This window comes from Sander vitreus, chromosome 17 (assembly GCF_031162955.1).
Source record: "Sander vitreus isolate 19-12246 chromosome 17, sanVit1, whole genome shotgun sequence".
Taxonomy (NCBI): Eukaryota; Metazoa; Chordata; class Actinopteri; order Perciformes; family Percidae; genus Sander; species Sander vitreus.
In genome coordinates, this window is record NC_135871.1 from 16,056,924 (window position 1) to 16,073,464 (window position 16,541).

Consider the following 16,541-nt stretch of genomic DNA (forward strand, 5'->3'; position numbering starts at 1 on the left):
CCATATATTGAAAAGTAGACAAGGACGTAGCTTTGTCTTTTGATTCGATTTGATTGAGTATTTTGTTTTGCAGGTGTGTGTGCTCTCCTGGTTATGTTGGTGATGACTGCAGTTTAGACTATAATGACTGTGAGGAGCATCGTTGTCAGAATGGAGCTCAGTGTGTGGATGAGCTAAATGGATACTCTTGCGTCTGTCCTGAGGGATACAAGTGAGAAGAGCACACATTTTACACATTTTATTTTATTTTGGCTAAATTGTTTAATCTGCTTCACTAACATCATCCCACCTCTCTTTCCTTCTATAGTGGTCAGTTGTGTGAGGTTCCCCCATCTCCACTGTCCCTGTGTGAGCTGGCCGACTGCCAGAACAACGCCCCATGTGTGGAGCGAGGCGGGCGTGCCCTCTGCCAGTGTCCTCCAGAATTTGGGGGACCACGGTGCGAGAAGCTGGTCAGCGTCAACTTCATTGACAGAGACTCCTACCTGCTGCTCTCTGACCTCAAGAACTGGCCACAAGCTAACATCACCTTACAGGTATCCACAGTGTGTTAATGTGTAAATATTACTATGATTTCTGTGTTGACGCTGCCTTTGTGATAGCCTGGCTCTGCCCTCCTACGTACTTCCGCTCAATTTTCATTTTCCTTCAGTACGCCGTCAGTACCTCCTATGGCGCCATTTTGATGCTAACAAGCACTCACCCCCCGTTAGCATCCCATTGACATGCCATTCATTTTGACGTCACTTTGACAGCGAATAACTTTACATCTGAAGCGTTTAAAGACTTTATTTGTCCATTGTTTATTTCTAAAGAAACATGACAATGTACAAAAGGCTCCATTACCTTGTACCTCATGTTATGGCTTCGTAGCAGACGTTTTTGTAAAAATAGGCTAACGATTGTGTCATAACCACGCAACTTACTGTCGCATAGTAGAGGAATTACCGTATAGTACAGGAGAAGCTCGCAGGCAGTTTCGACTTACATTAGCTGTTTAAGTTTAATTACTAATGTTAACTAGCATTTTAGTTAGCAATAATTGTGTTATATGTAATATGTTATCTCCTTACATATACCTAGGCTCTCTGTATCGGCAATATTCGGAATGATTGAGATTTCTCTTGGCACAGCTACCAGAAGACTTACAACTTTCAGACAGGTTGCTCACGTCACATTTACGTCGTCTCTCTCAGTAACACTCGGCGCTCACCAGAAAAGTGCTTCTAATGGCCTTCACTGGTCTCCGTCCAGAGCAACGGGATCTGTTGGTCCATTCTATATACTGTCTATGGTATATTCGTGTGTTTTCTCCGGCCAAATCTTTACTGGTCCAATCTGCGAACAGAGGGAGTGGCTGAGAACGATGACGTTGAGGTCGTGCGCTAGTTTGAGTTGTAGTTCCGTAATGGCAGGCAGCGGAGAAAGATGCAAGCGAATCCATTTTGTCCGTTGTGGCAACGCTGCCGAATATCCAGAAGTTAAAGCCCGAGCAAGAACAATCTTTGCTGAGTTTTGTTGGTGGACATAATGTTGTGGCCCTCCTCCCCACGGGGTTCGGAAAAGGTTCGATTTTCCAGCTCGCTCCGTTAGTGGTGAAGGAGTTGGTTAAGGCTATCGATGCTAAGCCGATGTCACGACCAAACTTTAGTGATTGGTTATGGCAGATCCAGAGTGGCTCTGGGCAGATCCAATAGTTTTAAACTTCAACAGAGTACCCGCCTTCAAGGAAGTTAACACTTGTCAATGGAGAGTGGCCAGACTCTCTGTACAAATGAAATGTCTATCTGGTAGGACCAGGCTACCTTTGTGAAACCTGAATAATTCAAACACTGTAAACATTTTCCCTCCATAGGTGTCAACAGCTGAGGATAATGGTATCCTGCTGTACAATGGAGACAATGATCATATTGCAGTGGAGCTCTACCAAGGTCATGTCAAGGTCAGCTATGACCCCGGCAGCCAACCAGGACATGCCATCTACAGGTCAGTGGCCTTTGAAAGGCTGACGTTTACTGTCACTGAATCAGCTGATTCATGATGAAAAGGTGGCATTTGTATTTTTATCAAGTCTTATGTCCAATCTGTGTTCCTTTGCCAGTACTGAGACTATCAACGATGGCCAGTTCCACACAGTGGAGCTAGTGACCTTTGACCAGATGGTGAACCTGTCCATTGACGGGGGCCTCCCTACCACAATGGACAGCTTTGGGGCGGTGCGGCCCCTCAACAGGGAGGCTCCACTATACGTGGGGGGTAGGGGCCCTCTCCAGAACACACCTCCCTCCTCTGCAGGCACTCTTAACTACTACACTACTGTCAATCACCACCCCTCCCCCCTTGCTTCGTCACCACCGCAACCAACCCCTCCCCTCAACCAAGCAACCCTTCAATTCTGTCCTACCTCCACCCAAACCAAACCCTATCCTCCACTCACACCATCCCCACCTTTAGTCATGGCTGTGTCTGCTAGGGGCCACACGTTAATTTATAATACATAAATATGCATATATCTCACAATCAACATATAAAACATGACTACCAAAATAGTCAAACAGATCATAACCTATAGTGAACATACAAAACTCCACTGTATAGTCCAATACATCTATTGTCGTTACAGCACATTTCTTACAGTGTGTCAAGTACGCCCTCTAGTGATTACCATAAGAACTACCAGACACAGTCTTAACTTCAGATTTGTTTTGTATTTGCATGGATTTGTTTGCATTTTGTGCAATATGTGATTTAACCACTCTTGACATTCACAAATGACATATTCAAAATGTAGCTGATTAATACCAAAAGAATATAAATACCAGTGTCGGGGTTGACATGACAGTTTGCTCAAGAGTGGCTCGGAATTTATACACTTTGTTTCCGTGCTGTGTTGTGCTTTGCTGTACTGTTCTTCATTCATACAACACTACAGGGACATTTTCCCATACCCCTTTTACCGTCATCTGTTTCAAGGATGATGTGTCTTGTGGTGCAAATGCAAAATATCTAAGCCAATTTTAAAAAGATGTGCATATATTAATTTGGCAGATTGTATATGCACTGTTGGGACATACATGTTTGAAAATACTTTCCTCCATTACACTCATACCCACCCTGTGTTAGCTGTCTGTTTGTGATCCAGAATGTGCATCTTCACACCTTTTAACTCTTTTCTCTCTCCTCCTCCAGGCATGCCAGTGGGTGTACACTCAGGTGCTTTCCGTCTCTGGCAGCTCCAGAATGGTTCCAGTTTCCATGGCTGTATTCAGAACCTGTACATCAACAATGAGCTCCAGGACTTCACCAAGACCCAGATGAAGCCTGGCGTGGTACCGGGCTGCGAGCCCTGCAAGAAGATCTACTGTGTACATGGCATCTGCCAGCCTGATGGGGTCCAGGGACCAGTGTGCCACTGCCAGCCAGGCTGGAGCGGGCCGCAATGTGACCAGCCTGCTACTAACCCCTGCCAGGGCAGCAAGTATGTTAGCAAAAGGGATATCATTCATATTTCACAGTAAACATCCAATTGCCCAGTCTACCCACACAATAGGCAGTGGGAAAAGAAGTAATCCAATCATTTTCTTAAGTAAAAGTACCAGTACAATAACACAATGTAAATAAAATGTTTCCCTCTGAAATGTAGTGGAGTAGAAATTACATACCCCTGTAAAGTACAAGCCCTCAAAATGGTACTCAAGTACAGTATTTGAGTAAATGTATTGGTATTTTTCACCACTGAAAGTTGAGAACCTTTTTCAATGCTGCAAATCTATGATACTGCTCTTAAACATCAACTTCATTGAATTATTCACTGAGCTGGAAATTTGATCAAGGTTATTGTGTCTTACTAGGTGTGTCCATGGAAAGTGCATCCCACTGGACACTCAGTCGTATCGCTGCGAGTGTGCGGAGGGTTACCGCGGTGCCCTGTGTAACCAACACGGGGAGCTGTTCAACCCCTGCCGTCGCCTGTCCTGCAAACACGGCCGCTGCCAGATCTCAGACACAGGAGATGCCTACTGTCACTGTGAAAGTGGCTACACTGGGGAACTTTGTGACGCAGGTTGGTTTGCCCTATGTCAGTCTGTAATTCTAAGCGTCAATTAAGGCCCCTAAAAAGTAGGTTTTTAATGCTATTTTCCAAGGCATTGCATTTTGTTTTTATTTTTTTGTGGCATACTATACTAGAACATATTTTATGGAATACTATACTATGTCTTTTAATATGGATTAGTATACTGTGACTTTTTATATGACATTGTTTATGATATTCTATAGTATGATTTTTTAATGACATTTTGTATGACATAGTAGTACTTATGAGATGTTATTTTGTGGCACACTATGACTTTTTGTGTGACATACTATATCTTGAAACATTTTTAAGGCATACTATACTATGACATGTTTTATGACACATATTCAAAGTGGTGATGAGGTCCTAGAATATATGAAAAGGGTCTTAAAAAGGTTTTAAAATGTATTAAATTTAAATTAAGGATTCCTGCATATACCCTGATTAAGTAATTATGATTAATAATTGCCATTAATAATTAATAACTAATGTCTGTGGGCATTTTTCCTGTTTTCCAGAGTCTGAATGCAGAGGGGAACCTGTGCGAGACTTCTACCAGGTACAGCGAGGCTACGCCATCTGCCAGACGACACGCATGGTCTCTTGGGTGGAGTGCACCGGGGCTTGCGACACGGGGGCTTGCTGCGCCAGCCAGCGAATGAAACGCCGGAAATACACCTTTGAATGCAGTGATGGAACCTCCTTCAGCGAGGAAGTGGAAAAGACCATCAAGTGCGGCTGCATGGGCTGCATGTAGCACCATTCACTCACATTTCCTGCTGCTGCCGCGGAGCAGAAGATAGAAAGAAAGGAAGGAAGGAAGAGAGAGGACTGGAGGAAAGCGAGGGAAAGAAAGAAAGAGAGAGAGTATAAAGAATATATATAAAACCTCTATCTAAATATTATGGACAACAATGTTTGTAAAATAGGACATTTCCTCCCCTTTCAAGGGTGTGTGACCTACAGTAACACAGAGAAACCAACATCATAAGCAACAATGTAGAAGTGACAACAACGGCAACAGAACCATTGTATCTGCAACATTGTTTCAAGGGGTCCAGAGATTTCAAAGGTGTTGCATTCAGAGTGAGGCATCCCTCCAACCCAAATTACCCAGTGTGAATTCCCCATCCATCTGTAAGGCCTCTGACAGCCTAGCCACCATCTACCATCTTTACTTCGTGGAGGCAGTGAGGACAGTGGGGTCCAGCCTGGCTAAGAATGGCAGAAGAAAGGCCGAGAAAGACAAAAAGAGAGAAACAGAGGGATGAGAAGAGAGCTGGACCTTTTGACTTGGCAAAGCTATCTTGAGTTGAGCTTGGCTGGGTTACCTGGACTGGGCTGGATATGATTTGGGTTAAAGTTGTTGTTGGTTTGGTGTAGCAATTTCTCTGCCAGGATCCAGTCATCTATCCACACATGCACATGTAGAAGTGAACAAAGAAAGGTGAGAGTGGCACATAATCCAGTGCGGATGTTGTGGCTTCGAGGCCAGGTGGTCTGGCGTCACAGTTGTTTGCTGTGAGGTACCGTAATGTAGAAATACAATACAAATACAAATAGACACTGCACTGAGTAGCAGCACTGAAAATGACAGTCGTACACCTCTTTGCAGTACATGATCACACACGCATGGCATACATACAATTACACAATTTTACAAGTGTCTTAACACTTGTAAAAGAGAGGGCTTGTGTGGCGCAACTATCTATTCTGTTCATACAGCAAACCAATCTGGTGCTGGCAGTGCCCAGTGATTATCAATCCCCCAGCATGCATTGCCTCAGGGTTAGGATGATTTGCATAATCCCACCCGCTTTGAGCAGGAGGCTCTTCAGCCCTGCTCCTCTTGATGCCTGCAGTATTAAACTAGTGCAAACTGTTGCATGTGTGGAGAAGAGTTTGCCAACAAATATGTAGAGCTTCTTTATATCATTATAAATGTTATTACAAAACAAAAGGTTGCAGAATCATGTTCTGATTTTTGTTTTGTTGTGTCTAATTTCCCATATTGATTTGTTTTTATTTTTGTTACATTTTGTCTCATGAGGTGACCTAACTCCTTTAGACCCCCCCCCCCCCCAACAACTCTTTATATAGAAATGCCTAACAGATTCTAATATATATATATATTTGTATTTCATTTTGGTATAGTATTTTTCTATGTTAAAGAGTAAGTCTGTTTCTGGAAGCTTTGGGACTAGTGGAAAGGCATTTAGTTGGTTCCCTAGGTGTTTTTATTTGTTGATCTTACTTGCTCCAACAAGGTAATTAATTACATTAATTGGCCAAATACACAGCAGCTGGTTGACCTTGTTGTATAGGAGGCAGTATTGGTCTAGAATTATGTTTAATATTGTATATGTTGTCTTCCATGTGAATATTACATCTAATTCATGAGAGTCTGTGCTTGTTTTTATTTATTTTATCTAAAGGCGTTTTCCTGTAGAAAGTGAAAGACATAAATATTGCTGACTTTCAAATATTTTCAAAAATTTCAAAAAGATGAAAAAAGGTAAAATAATGAAAAAAAATAGCATAAAAATCTGTAAAGTATTTGTGACCACTTAATAGCGAGTTACAACAGTGTTTTCCTCCTCTCTGGCTCAGACATTCCTCATTTGCTGCAGGGGCTGGAGAGGTCAGAGCTGGGATTAAAATATGTCCCTCAAAAATTTACCTTGTAATTACCATACCACACTTAAAGGCTTCTGATTGTTTTCATGTTCATTTTGTTGAAGTGTTGGGTTGTATTTCTATCATTTTAATTTGAGAGATGTTTGCCATGGAGGTGTTTTTTAGTTCAACAGAGTTAAAGTAGTCAAGCTCAACTGATCATAAGCTGCTGTCAAGCCAGAATAGGATGAAGTTGCTTCTGTGGATAATGATAATTTTAAGGTATATCATCCCAGATCTGTCTGAATAGGCAACTGTGTGAAGCATTACATGCCTACTATTGACAGATCACAAATGAGAAAGGTCTGGACATTTCAGTGTCTGTCAGTTCTGACTGTCTTTCCACAAAAAAAAGAAGAAGAAATGGTGCCAATTACAGAAAACATAACAGTCATACCTGAATGTATAAATGTGTATAGATAAATATGACCTATGCTTATTCATGAAGTGGTAACTTTTAGCTGTTATTTAGTTTCCAATGTAAGATATAGAAATCACATACTGTTCAATAAGTGACAGTCCATCCTGATGGCTTAAGGCATTGTTCTCCCTGCAGATTGGGATTGTGTTTATCCATTTTGCTGATCTAAATGTTAAAAGTCTTTTATAGTGTGAAAGGCTGCAGAGCCAAATCTCTTGGTTGGTACAATGCACACAAAGCTCCTATTCATATTGCTACCCATGTTAACTTTGTTTTACATGCTGTTGATGTGATCCCAGTGGTGTACAATAACATTAAAAGAAGATCTCAATAAGGATACTGATGAACAGTCACTGTAACTCTTAAGCTGTGTGCCTCGTAAAGGTGCATATTTAGTCGAATGTGGCTTTCTTTCATGTCTCCTTTCCTTCCTCTGCACTGATCTGTACTGGACTGGTGCATTCAACTTCCTGGTAGACATCTTAGTGGTGCTTGTGCTATATTGAGATGTAATTCCGTTATCTGGTCACATGGCCAGAAACACTGATTTTCCATCCTTTGAACTATATACATAAATATGTTACTGTAAACGACACAATGTCTCTGTTGTATTGAACTGGTGCAAAAACGTAAGAAATATCCCTCGTTGGGTTCTGTTTATTTGTGTTTTTTTGTTACAGGATTGATGGTGGGAATAAACGGAAAAACTCCCAATAATGCTGAATGTATGTAGTGCCACCGACAAAATGTTTACCAAACCTCCACTCTTTTTCATTAATTAAACTTAAATGTGTGTGCTTTTAAGATTGTGTTGTCTTTTTTTCTATTAATGTCTTCTTTGTTATTTGACAAAACTTATTAACTTACTAAGATCATAGTATTGTATGTCATAAAAAATCATAGTGTAGTATGTCATGAAAAGTCATAGTATGTCATAAAAAAGTGATAGTATAGTATGTAATAAAAATGTCATAGTATAGTATGTCTTAAAAACGTCATGGTATAGTACGTCATAAAAAATGTCACAGTATAGAATGTCATAAAAAAGTGATAGTATAGTAAGTTATAAAAAACGTCTAGTTTTAGTATGTAATAAGAAGTCATAGTATAATATGCTATAAAAAGTCATTGTACAGTATTTCATAAATATTCTTAGCATAGTATGTCATAAAAACATCATAAAAATGAATATAGTATGCCAAAAAAGTCATAGTATAGTATGTCAAAAAAGTCATAGTATAGTATGTCATAAAAAAGTCATAGTATAGTATGTCATAAAAAATGTAATAGTATAGTAGCTAATAAAAAGGTCATAGTATAGTAAGTAATAAAAAACATCATAGTATAGTATGTCATTAAAAGTCATGGTATAGTATGTCATAAAAAAGTAATAAAAAAGTCATAGTATTGTATGTCATAAAAAGTCATAGTATAGTATGTCATAAAAAGTAACAGTATAGTATGTAAAAAAAAGTCATAGTATAGTATGTCATAAAAAATGTCACAGTATAGAATGTCATAAAAGTCATCATATAGTAAGCTATAAAAAACATCATAGTATAGTATGTCATAAAAAACATCATAGCATAATATGTCTTAAAAAGTCATAGTATAGTATGTCATAGTAAACATCATAAAAAGTAATAAAGTATGTCATAAAAAGTCATAGTATAGTACGTCATAAAAAAGTCATAATATAGTATGTCATAAAAAGTCATAGTATTGTATGTCATAAAAAACGTAATAGTATAGAATGTCATAAAAAAGTCATAGTAAAGTAAGTTATAAAAACGTCATAGCATAGTATGTCATAAAAAAACCTTAGTATAATATGTAATAAAAAGTCATAGTAAAGTAAGTTATAAAAACATCATAGTATAGTATGTCATAAAAACATCATAATATAGTATGTAATAAAAAATATCAAAGTATAGTATGCCATAAAAAACTTAATAGTATATAGTATGTAATAAAAATGTCATAGTATAGTATGTCATGAAAAAGTCATAGTATAGTATGTCATGAAAAAGTCATAGTACAGTATGTTATAATAAATGTCATAAAAAGTCATAGTATACTATGTCATAATAAACGTCATAAAAAAGTCATAGTATAGTATTTCATAAAAAGTCATAGTATTGTATGTCATAAAAAACGTAATAGTATAGAATGTCATAAAAAAGTCATAGTAAAGTAAGTTATAAAAACGTCATAGCATAGTATGTCATAAAAAACCTTAGTATAATATGTAATAAAAAGTCATAGTATATTATGTCATAAAAAACGTAATAGTATATAGTATGTAATAAAAATGTCATAGTATAGTATGTCATGAAAAAGTCATAGTATACTGTCATAATAAACGTCATAAATAAGTCATAGTATAGTATGTCATAAAAAGTCATAGTGTAGTATGTCATGAAAAAGTCATAGTATGTCATAAAAAAGTCATAGTATACTATGTCACAAACAACGTCTGTCATATATAGTATGTCATAAAAACTTAATAGTATAATATGTAATAAAAATACTCACTTTTTGCCTGCTGTCTCTGCATTTGGGTCCGACATTCTCTGAACCTTATAACAAGTATGTCATAAAATGTATAGTATGTCATTAAAAAGTCATAGTATGTCATAACATACTATGTGATAAAAACATCATAGAAATAAAAAATGTTATAGTATAGTATGTAATAAAAAAAAGTCATAGTATAGTATGTCATAAAAAAGTCATAGTATAGTATGTCATAAAAAATGTAATAGTATAGTAGCTAATAAAAAGGTCATAGTATAGTAAGTAATAAAAAACATCATAGTATAGTATGTCATAAAAAACATCATAGTATAGTATGTCATTAAAAGTCATGGTATAGTATGTCATAAAAACATCATAAAAAGTCATAGTATATTATGTCATAAAAAAGTAATAAAAAAGTCATAGTATACTATGTCATAAAAAACTTCATAAAAAGTCATAGTATAGTATGTCATAAAATGTCATAGCATAGTATGTCATAATAAACATCATAAAAAGTCATAGTATTGTATGTCATAAAAAGTCATAGTACAGTATGTCTTAAAAAAGTCACGGTATAGTATGTAATAAAAAATGGCCCAGTATAGAATATCATAAAAAAGTCATAGTATAGTAATAAAAAGTCATAGTATAGTATGTCATAAAAAAGTAACGGTATAATATGCTATAAAAAGTCATTGTACAGTATTTCATAAACATTCTTAGCATAGTATGTCATAAAAACATCATATAAAGTAATATAGTATAACAGAAAAAGTCATAGTCATAAAACAACATAGTATAGTATGTCATACAAACTTTAAAGTATAGTATGTGATAAAACCGTCATAGTATAGTATGTCATAAAAAGTCATAGCATAGTATGTCATTACAACTTTATAGTATAGTATGTGATAAAAACGTCATAAAAATAAATGTAGTACGCCAAAAAAGTCATAGTATAGTATGTCATAAAAAACATCATAGTATAGCATGTCATAAAAAACATCATAAAAAGTCTAAAAATTTCTATAGTACGTCATAAAAAAGTCATAGTATAGTATGTCATGAAAAAGTCATAGTATTGTATGTCATAAAAAAACATAATAGTATAGTATGTAATAAAAAAGGCTTAGTATATTATGTAATAAAAAAGTCAAAGTATAGTAATTTAAAAAAAAATGTCATAGTATAGTATGGAATAAAAATGTCATAGTATAGTATGTAATAAAAAATGTCATAGTATAGTATGTCTTAAAAAAATCATGGTATAGTAAGTCATAAAAAATGTCACACTATAGAATGTCATAAAAGTCATTATATAGTAAGTTATAAAAAACATCATAGTATAGTATGTCATAAAAAACATCATAGTTTGTTAGTATTGTTATGGTTGAGTATGTTTCCTGTTTTATTTTGGTAGTCTGTTTTTCTGTCTTGTTTTGTCTTGTTTTACTTCCTGCCTTGTGTTTTCCCACCTTTGTAATTGTCTGCCCCACCCTGATTTGTTTTACCTGTTCTTGAGTCCTCATGTCACCTGTCTCTTGTTTCCTCGTTACCTCTTGTATTTAGTCTCTGTGTTTTCTTTGTCTGTTGTCAGGTCATTGTTTGTTTAGGGTGTTTGTGGAGTCTACCCCGTTGTCTCTGTGTTCCAGTTTTTGGTATCCTGTTCTTTTGCTTCCTCTACATTCTGGAATGATTTTTGCCTGCTGCGTTCAGGACTCCTTTTGTTGGTATGGACTTTATGTTCATCCTCAAATCAAATCCATCCAAATCCTCAAGCTCACTTTTTGCCTGCTGTCTCTGCATTTGGGTCCGACATTCTCTGAACCTTATAACAAGTATAGTCATAAGTAGTCATAAAATGTATAGTATGTCATTAAAAAGTCATAGTATGTCATAACATACTATGTGATAAAAACATCATAGAAATAAAAAATGTCATAGTGTAGTATACCATAAAAAATGTCTAGTATAGTATTTAATAAAAGGTCATGGCATAGTATGTCATAAAAAATATTACAGTATAGAATGTCATAAAAGCCATCGAATACTAAGTTATAAAAAACGTCATATCCATCCATCTTCGTCCGCTTATCTGGGGTCGGGTCAGGGCAGCAGCTCCAGCAGGGGACCCCAAACTTCCCTTTTCCGAGCCACATTAGCCAGCTCCGACTGGGGGATTCCGAGGCGTTCCAAGGCCAGGTTGAAGATATAACTGTAATATCCCTCCAACTAGTCCTGGGTCTTCCCCGAGGCCTCCTCCCAGCTGTACGTGCCTGGAACACCTCCTTAGGGAGGCGCACAGGGGGCATCCTTACCAGATGCCCGAACCACCTCAACTGGCTCCTTTCGACACAAAGGAGCAGCGGCTCTACTCGGAGCTCCTCACGGATGACTGTGCTTCTCACCCTATCTCTAAGGGAGACGCCAGCCACCCTCCTGAGGAAACCCATTTCGGCCGCTTGTAGCATAGTATAGTATGTCATAAAAAAACTTCATAGCATAGTATGCCATAAAAAGTCATAGTATAGTATGTCATAAAAAGTCAAAGTATAGTATGTCATAAAAAAGTCATAGTATAGTATGTCAGAAAAAACATCATAGTATAGTATGTCATAAAAGACATCATGGTATAATATGCCATAAAAAGTCACATTATGTGGCCGGGTGAGTTCAGTGGGTAGAGCAGGCGTACGTATACTGAGAGGTTTCTGCCTCGACGCAGAGGTCCAGGGTTCGAATCCGACCTGTGACGATTTCAAAAAGAAAAAGTCAAAAGTCATATTATAGTATTTCATAAAGTCATAGTATAGCATGTCACAAAAAGTCATAGCATAGTATGTCATAAAAAGTCATAGTATAGTATGTCATAATAAACATCATAAAAAAAGTCATAGTACTATTTCATAAAAATGTAAAATTCATAGCATAGTAACAGTATGTATATAGACAGACTATAGTATGTCTTAAAAAAGTCATGGTATAGTATGTCTGAAATAGTCATAGTATGTCATAAAAAGTAATATAGTATGTGATAAAAAAGTAATATTATAGTATGTCATAAAAACGTCATAGTATAGTATGTCATAAAAAAGTCATTGTATAGTATTTCAAAAATATTTCTGGCATAGTATGTAATTAAAAACGTCATGAAAAGAAATTTAGTATGCCAAAAAAGTTATAGTATAGCATGTCATAAAAAACATCATAGTATATATTATGTTATAAAAAACATCATAGTATAGTAATCCATAAAAATTCATAGTATAGTGATTCATAAAAAGTCATAGTATAGTAAAGTCATAGTACAGTATGTCATAAAAAAAAGTCATAGTACACTATTTCATTAAAACGTCATAAAAAAATCATAGTATAATATGTCCTAAAAAAGTCATAGTAAAGGTACTAAAAAAGTCATAGTACATTATCGTGTGCATCCCTGGGCCCAGAGCGGGCGATGTGAAATCATATCTAAAGCTGCTGGCTAAAGATAACCGTAAATACAGTAAGATCATACTTCACGTTGGTGGTAATGATACCCGATTACGCAAATCGGAGATCACTACAATTAATGTTAAGTCACTTTGTGCATATGCAAAGACAATGTCGGACTCAATAGTTTTCTCTGGACCCCTGCCAAACCTGATCAGCGATGACATGTACAGCCGCATGTCACCCTTCCACCGCTGGTTGTCGGGGTGGTGCCCAGCTAATTATGTGGGCTACGTAGATAACTGGAGGGCGTTCTGGGGAAAGCCTGGTCTGATTAGGAGAGACGGCATTCATCGCACTTTAGACGGAGCCATTCTCATATCAAGAAATCGGACCGAGTCTATTATCGGTCATAAAACCATGACAACCCAAGATTGAAATCAGTAATCAGAGGTGCAGTGCTACGCGCTTCTCTGTGCTTCCGTTGGAGCAGTCGCCCACTCATAGTCCCATAACCACGGTGTCTGTCCCCTGACTCAGATCAGTTAAATCAAAAGTAAACAAAAGAGGAGCTATACTCAAGAACCTAATTGGAATGAAAACTACCACTGCAATGATCGAACAGTATAGGAACATTAGATGTGGACTATTAAATATTAGATCTCTGTCTTCTAAAGCAGTACTAGTAAACAATTTGATATCAGATAATCAAATTGATCTATTCTGTCTTACTGAAACATGGCTGGGACATGAAGCCACTCCTCCCAGTCATATTAATACTCAAATTCCTCGAGGCTCTGGCCAAGGAGGAGGAGTTGCAGCCATCTTTGATTCAAGCCTGTTAATTAATCCTAAACCTAAACTAAATTATAACTCCTTGAAAGCCTTGTTCTTAATCTTCTACATCCAACATGGAAAACATTACAGACAATTATATTTGTTGTTGTTTACCGAGCACCAGGCCCGTATTCTGAATTGTCATCTGAATTCTGAGTTTTTATCATGTGTAGTCCTTAAATCAGACAAAGTACTTATTGTAGGTGATTTTAATATCCATGTGGACGTTGACAGCAATAGCCTTAGTATTGCTTTCAACTCACTACTAGATTCAATTGGTTTCAGTCAGAGTGTGCATAAGGCCACGCACTGTTTTAACTACATCCTCAACCTTGTGCTGGCATATGGCATTGAAATTGAAGATTTAATAGTATTTCCGCAGAATCCTTTATTATCAGACCATTCTTTAATAATTTTTGAATTCTTACTACCTGACTATACGAAATTAGATAAAAGCTTCTACACTAGATGCCTATCTGACAGTGCTATAGCTACATTTAAGGAAGCTATTCCAACATCATTTAATTCAATGTAATGCCTTAATATAACAGAGGACTCTTATGTTAACTTTAGTCCCTCCCAAATTGATAATTTTGTAGATGTTGCTACGGCCTCGCTACGGACGACTTTAGACTCTGTTGCTCCTCTCTAAAAGAAGATGATGAAGCAAAGGAAACTAGCACCTTAGTATAACTCCCAAACTCGCAAATTAAAACAAACCTCGCGAAAACTTGAAAGTAAATGGCGTTCCACCAATCTGGAAGAATTTCATTTAGATTGGCAAGACAGTCTGAAAACATATAGGAAGGCCCTCAGAAATGCCAGATCAGACTATTACTCATCACTAATAGAAGAAAATAAGAACAAACCAAGGTTTCTTTTAGCACTGTAGCGAGTCACAGCTCTATGAGCCATCTATTCCTCTAGCTCTGAGTAGTGACGGCTTCATGAGCTTCTTCAATGATAAAATTATAACAATTAGAGATAAAATTCATCACCTCTTGCCCTCAACTTCTAACGGTTCACATTTAAACGCAGGACCGCCTGAAAGAACAACAAGACCTGACATATACTTAGACTGCTTTTATCCTTTAGACCTTCAACAATTAATGTTAAAGGTCTCTTCAGCTAAGCCATCTACCTGTCTCTTAGACCTCATCCCAAAGAGGCTACTTAAAGAAGCGTTACCCATGGTTAACACTTCATTACTAGATATGATCAATATGTCTTTATTAACAGGTTATGTACCACAGTCATTTAAAGTAACTGTGATAAAACCTCTTCTGAAAAAACCCACCCTCGATCCTGAGGTCTTAGCAAACTATAGACCTATAGCTAATCTCCCCTTTCTCTCCAAGATCCTTAAGAAGGTAGTCGTTATGTGATTTTCTACATTTCATTAAAAAGTCATAATATAATATGCCATAAAATTTAATAATAAAAATAGTAGCCTATGCCATTAAACTGTCATAGAAAATGTCAAAGCATAGTATGCCATAACAAGTCCTAATATAGTATGCCTTAAATAGGTTATAACAAAGGTATAATATAGTATGCCATGAAAGTCATAGTATGTTATGTCATAGAAAACTTTAAAAAGTCATAGTATAGTATGCCATAAAAAAGTCATTGATTGGTATGCCATAAAAAAAATCATAAAAAAGGAACAGTAGCCTATGCCATTAAATTGTCATAGAAAATGTCATAGTGTTGTGGTTGTGGACATTTCTGTTGCCTGTTATTATTTCTGTATGTTTCCTGTTGTGTTTATTGTATTCTGTGGTCTGTGTATATTTTGTTGTGTATATTTCTGTTCCCTGTTGTGTATTTCCCTGTTTATGTTTCCTGTTTTATTTTGATAGTCTGTTTTCTGTCTTGTCATGTCTAGTTTTACTTCCTGTGTTTTCCCACCTGTGTGATTGTCTGATGTGCTCCACCTGTTCCCCAGCCCTAGTGTCACCTGTCTTGTGTCTTCTCGTTACCTAGTTCATTTAGCTCCTGTGTTTCCTTTGTCTGTTGTCAGATCGTTTGTGTCTTGTTCCTGTCAGTTTGTGTCCTGAGGCCTGTACTATGAATCAAGATCAACATGCCCTGGATTTCTTTCAGTTATCCGGCTTCACTAACCCTAACAACCGCCGTCCCGCATAACGCTGGTTATCAACTAGTTCAATCAACCCAGGGTTTCTCAATCCAGCAGCGCGCGTGTTCACATAAAAGAGGCGGTGTTTGCGTACCACGACCAATCGCAAACATATACCAGAGCCGCATATTTTAAACAAGAAGAGCAAACTATAATTCTACATAAATATGAAGAACACAAACACGTTTTACAGGCAAAATGCAGGAAGGAAAGCTGGCAAAAAAAGCTGACGCTGTTTTACGTAAATCACAACGCTTATCCTATCAATATCACTTCCAGTGGTGTAATCTACGTGATAGTAAGCTCCAGGATTTCTATATAAGGTGCTTTCCGACCGGATAGTACTTGTACTTTTTAGAGGAAAAGTACACTTCTAAGCAGTTCTAAGAACTACTCTCCCCCAAAATCTTTATTTCCGTTTGCATTCCCACTGGCCAAGT

At 37.0% G+C, this 16,541-nt stretch overlaps 1 protein-coding gene across 4 annotated transcripts in view; it reads left to right on the top strand.

The window, feature by feature from the left end:
• slit1a (slit homolog 1a (Drosophila)) overlaps positions 1-7,976 on the top strand; it is an 89,739-nt gene extending 81,763 nt beyond the window's left edge. For 2 of the 4 annotated variants that reach the window (XM_078272615.1, XM_078272616.1), the window contains 7 exons: positions 74-211; positions 308-536; positions 1,856-1,986; positions 2,102-2,295; positions 3,190-3,478; positions 3,852-4,063; positions 4,594-7,976. In XM_078272615.1, coding sequence (XP_078128741.1) covers positions 74-211; positions 308-536; positions 1,856-1,986; positions 2,102-2,295; positions 3,190-3,478; positions 3,852-4,063; positions 4,594-4,832 — 1,432 coding nt within the window. In that variant the 3' untranslated portion in view covers positions 4,833-7,976. The remainder of the gene's footprint in view (positions 1-73; positions 212-307; positions 537-1,855; positions 1,987-2,101; positions 2,296-3,189; positions 3,479-3,851; positions 4,064-4,593) is intronic. The other 2 variants (XM_078272617.1, XM_078272618.1) reach the window with 1 other exon arrangement.
• Positions 7,977-16,541: the final 8,565 nt, after the last annotated feature.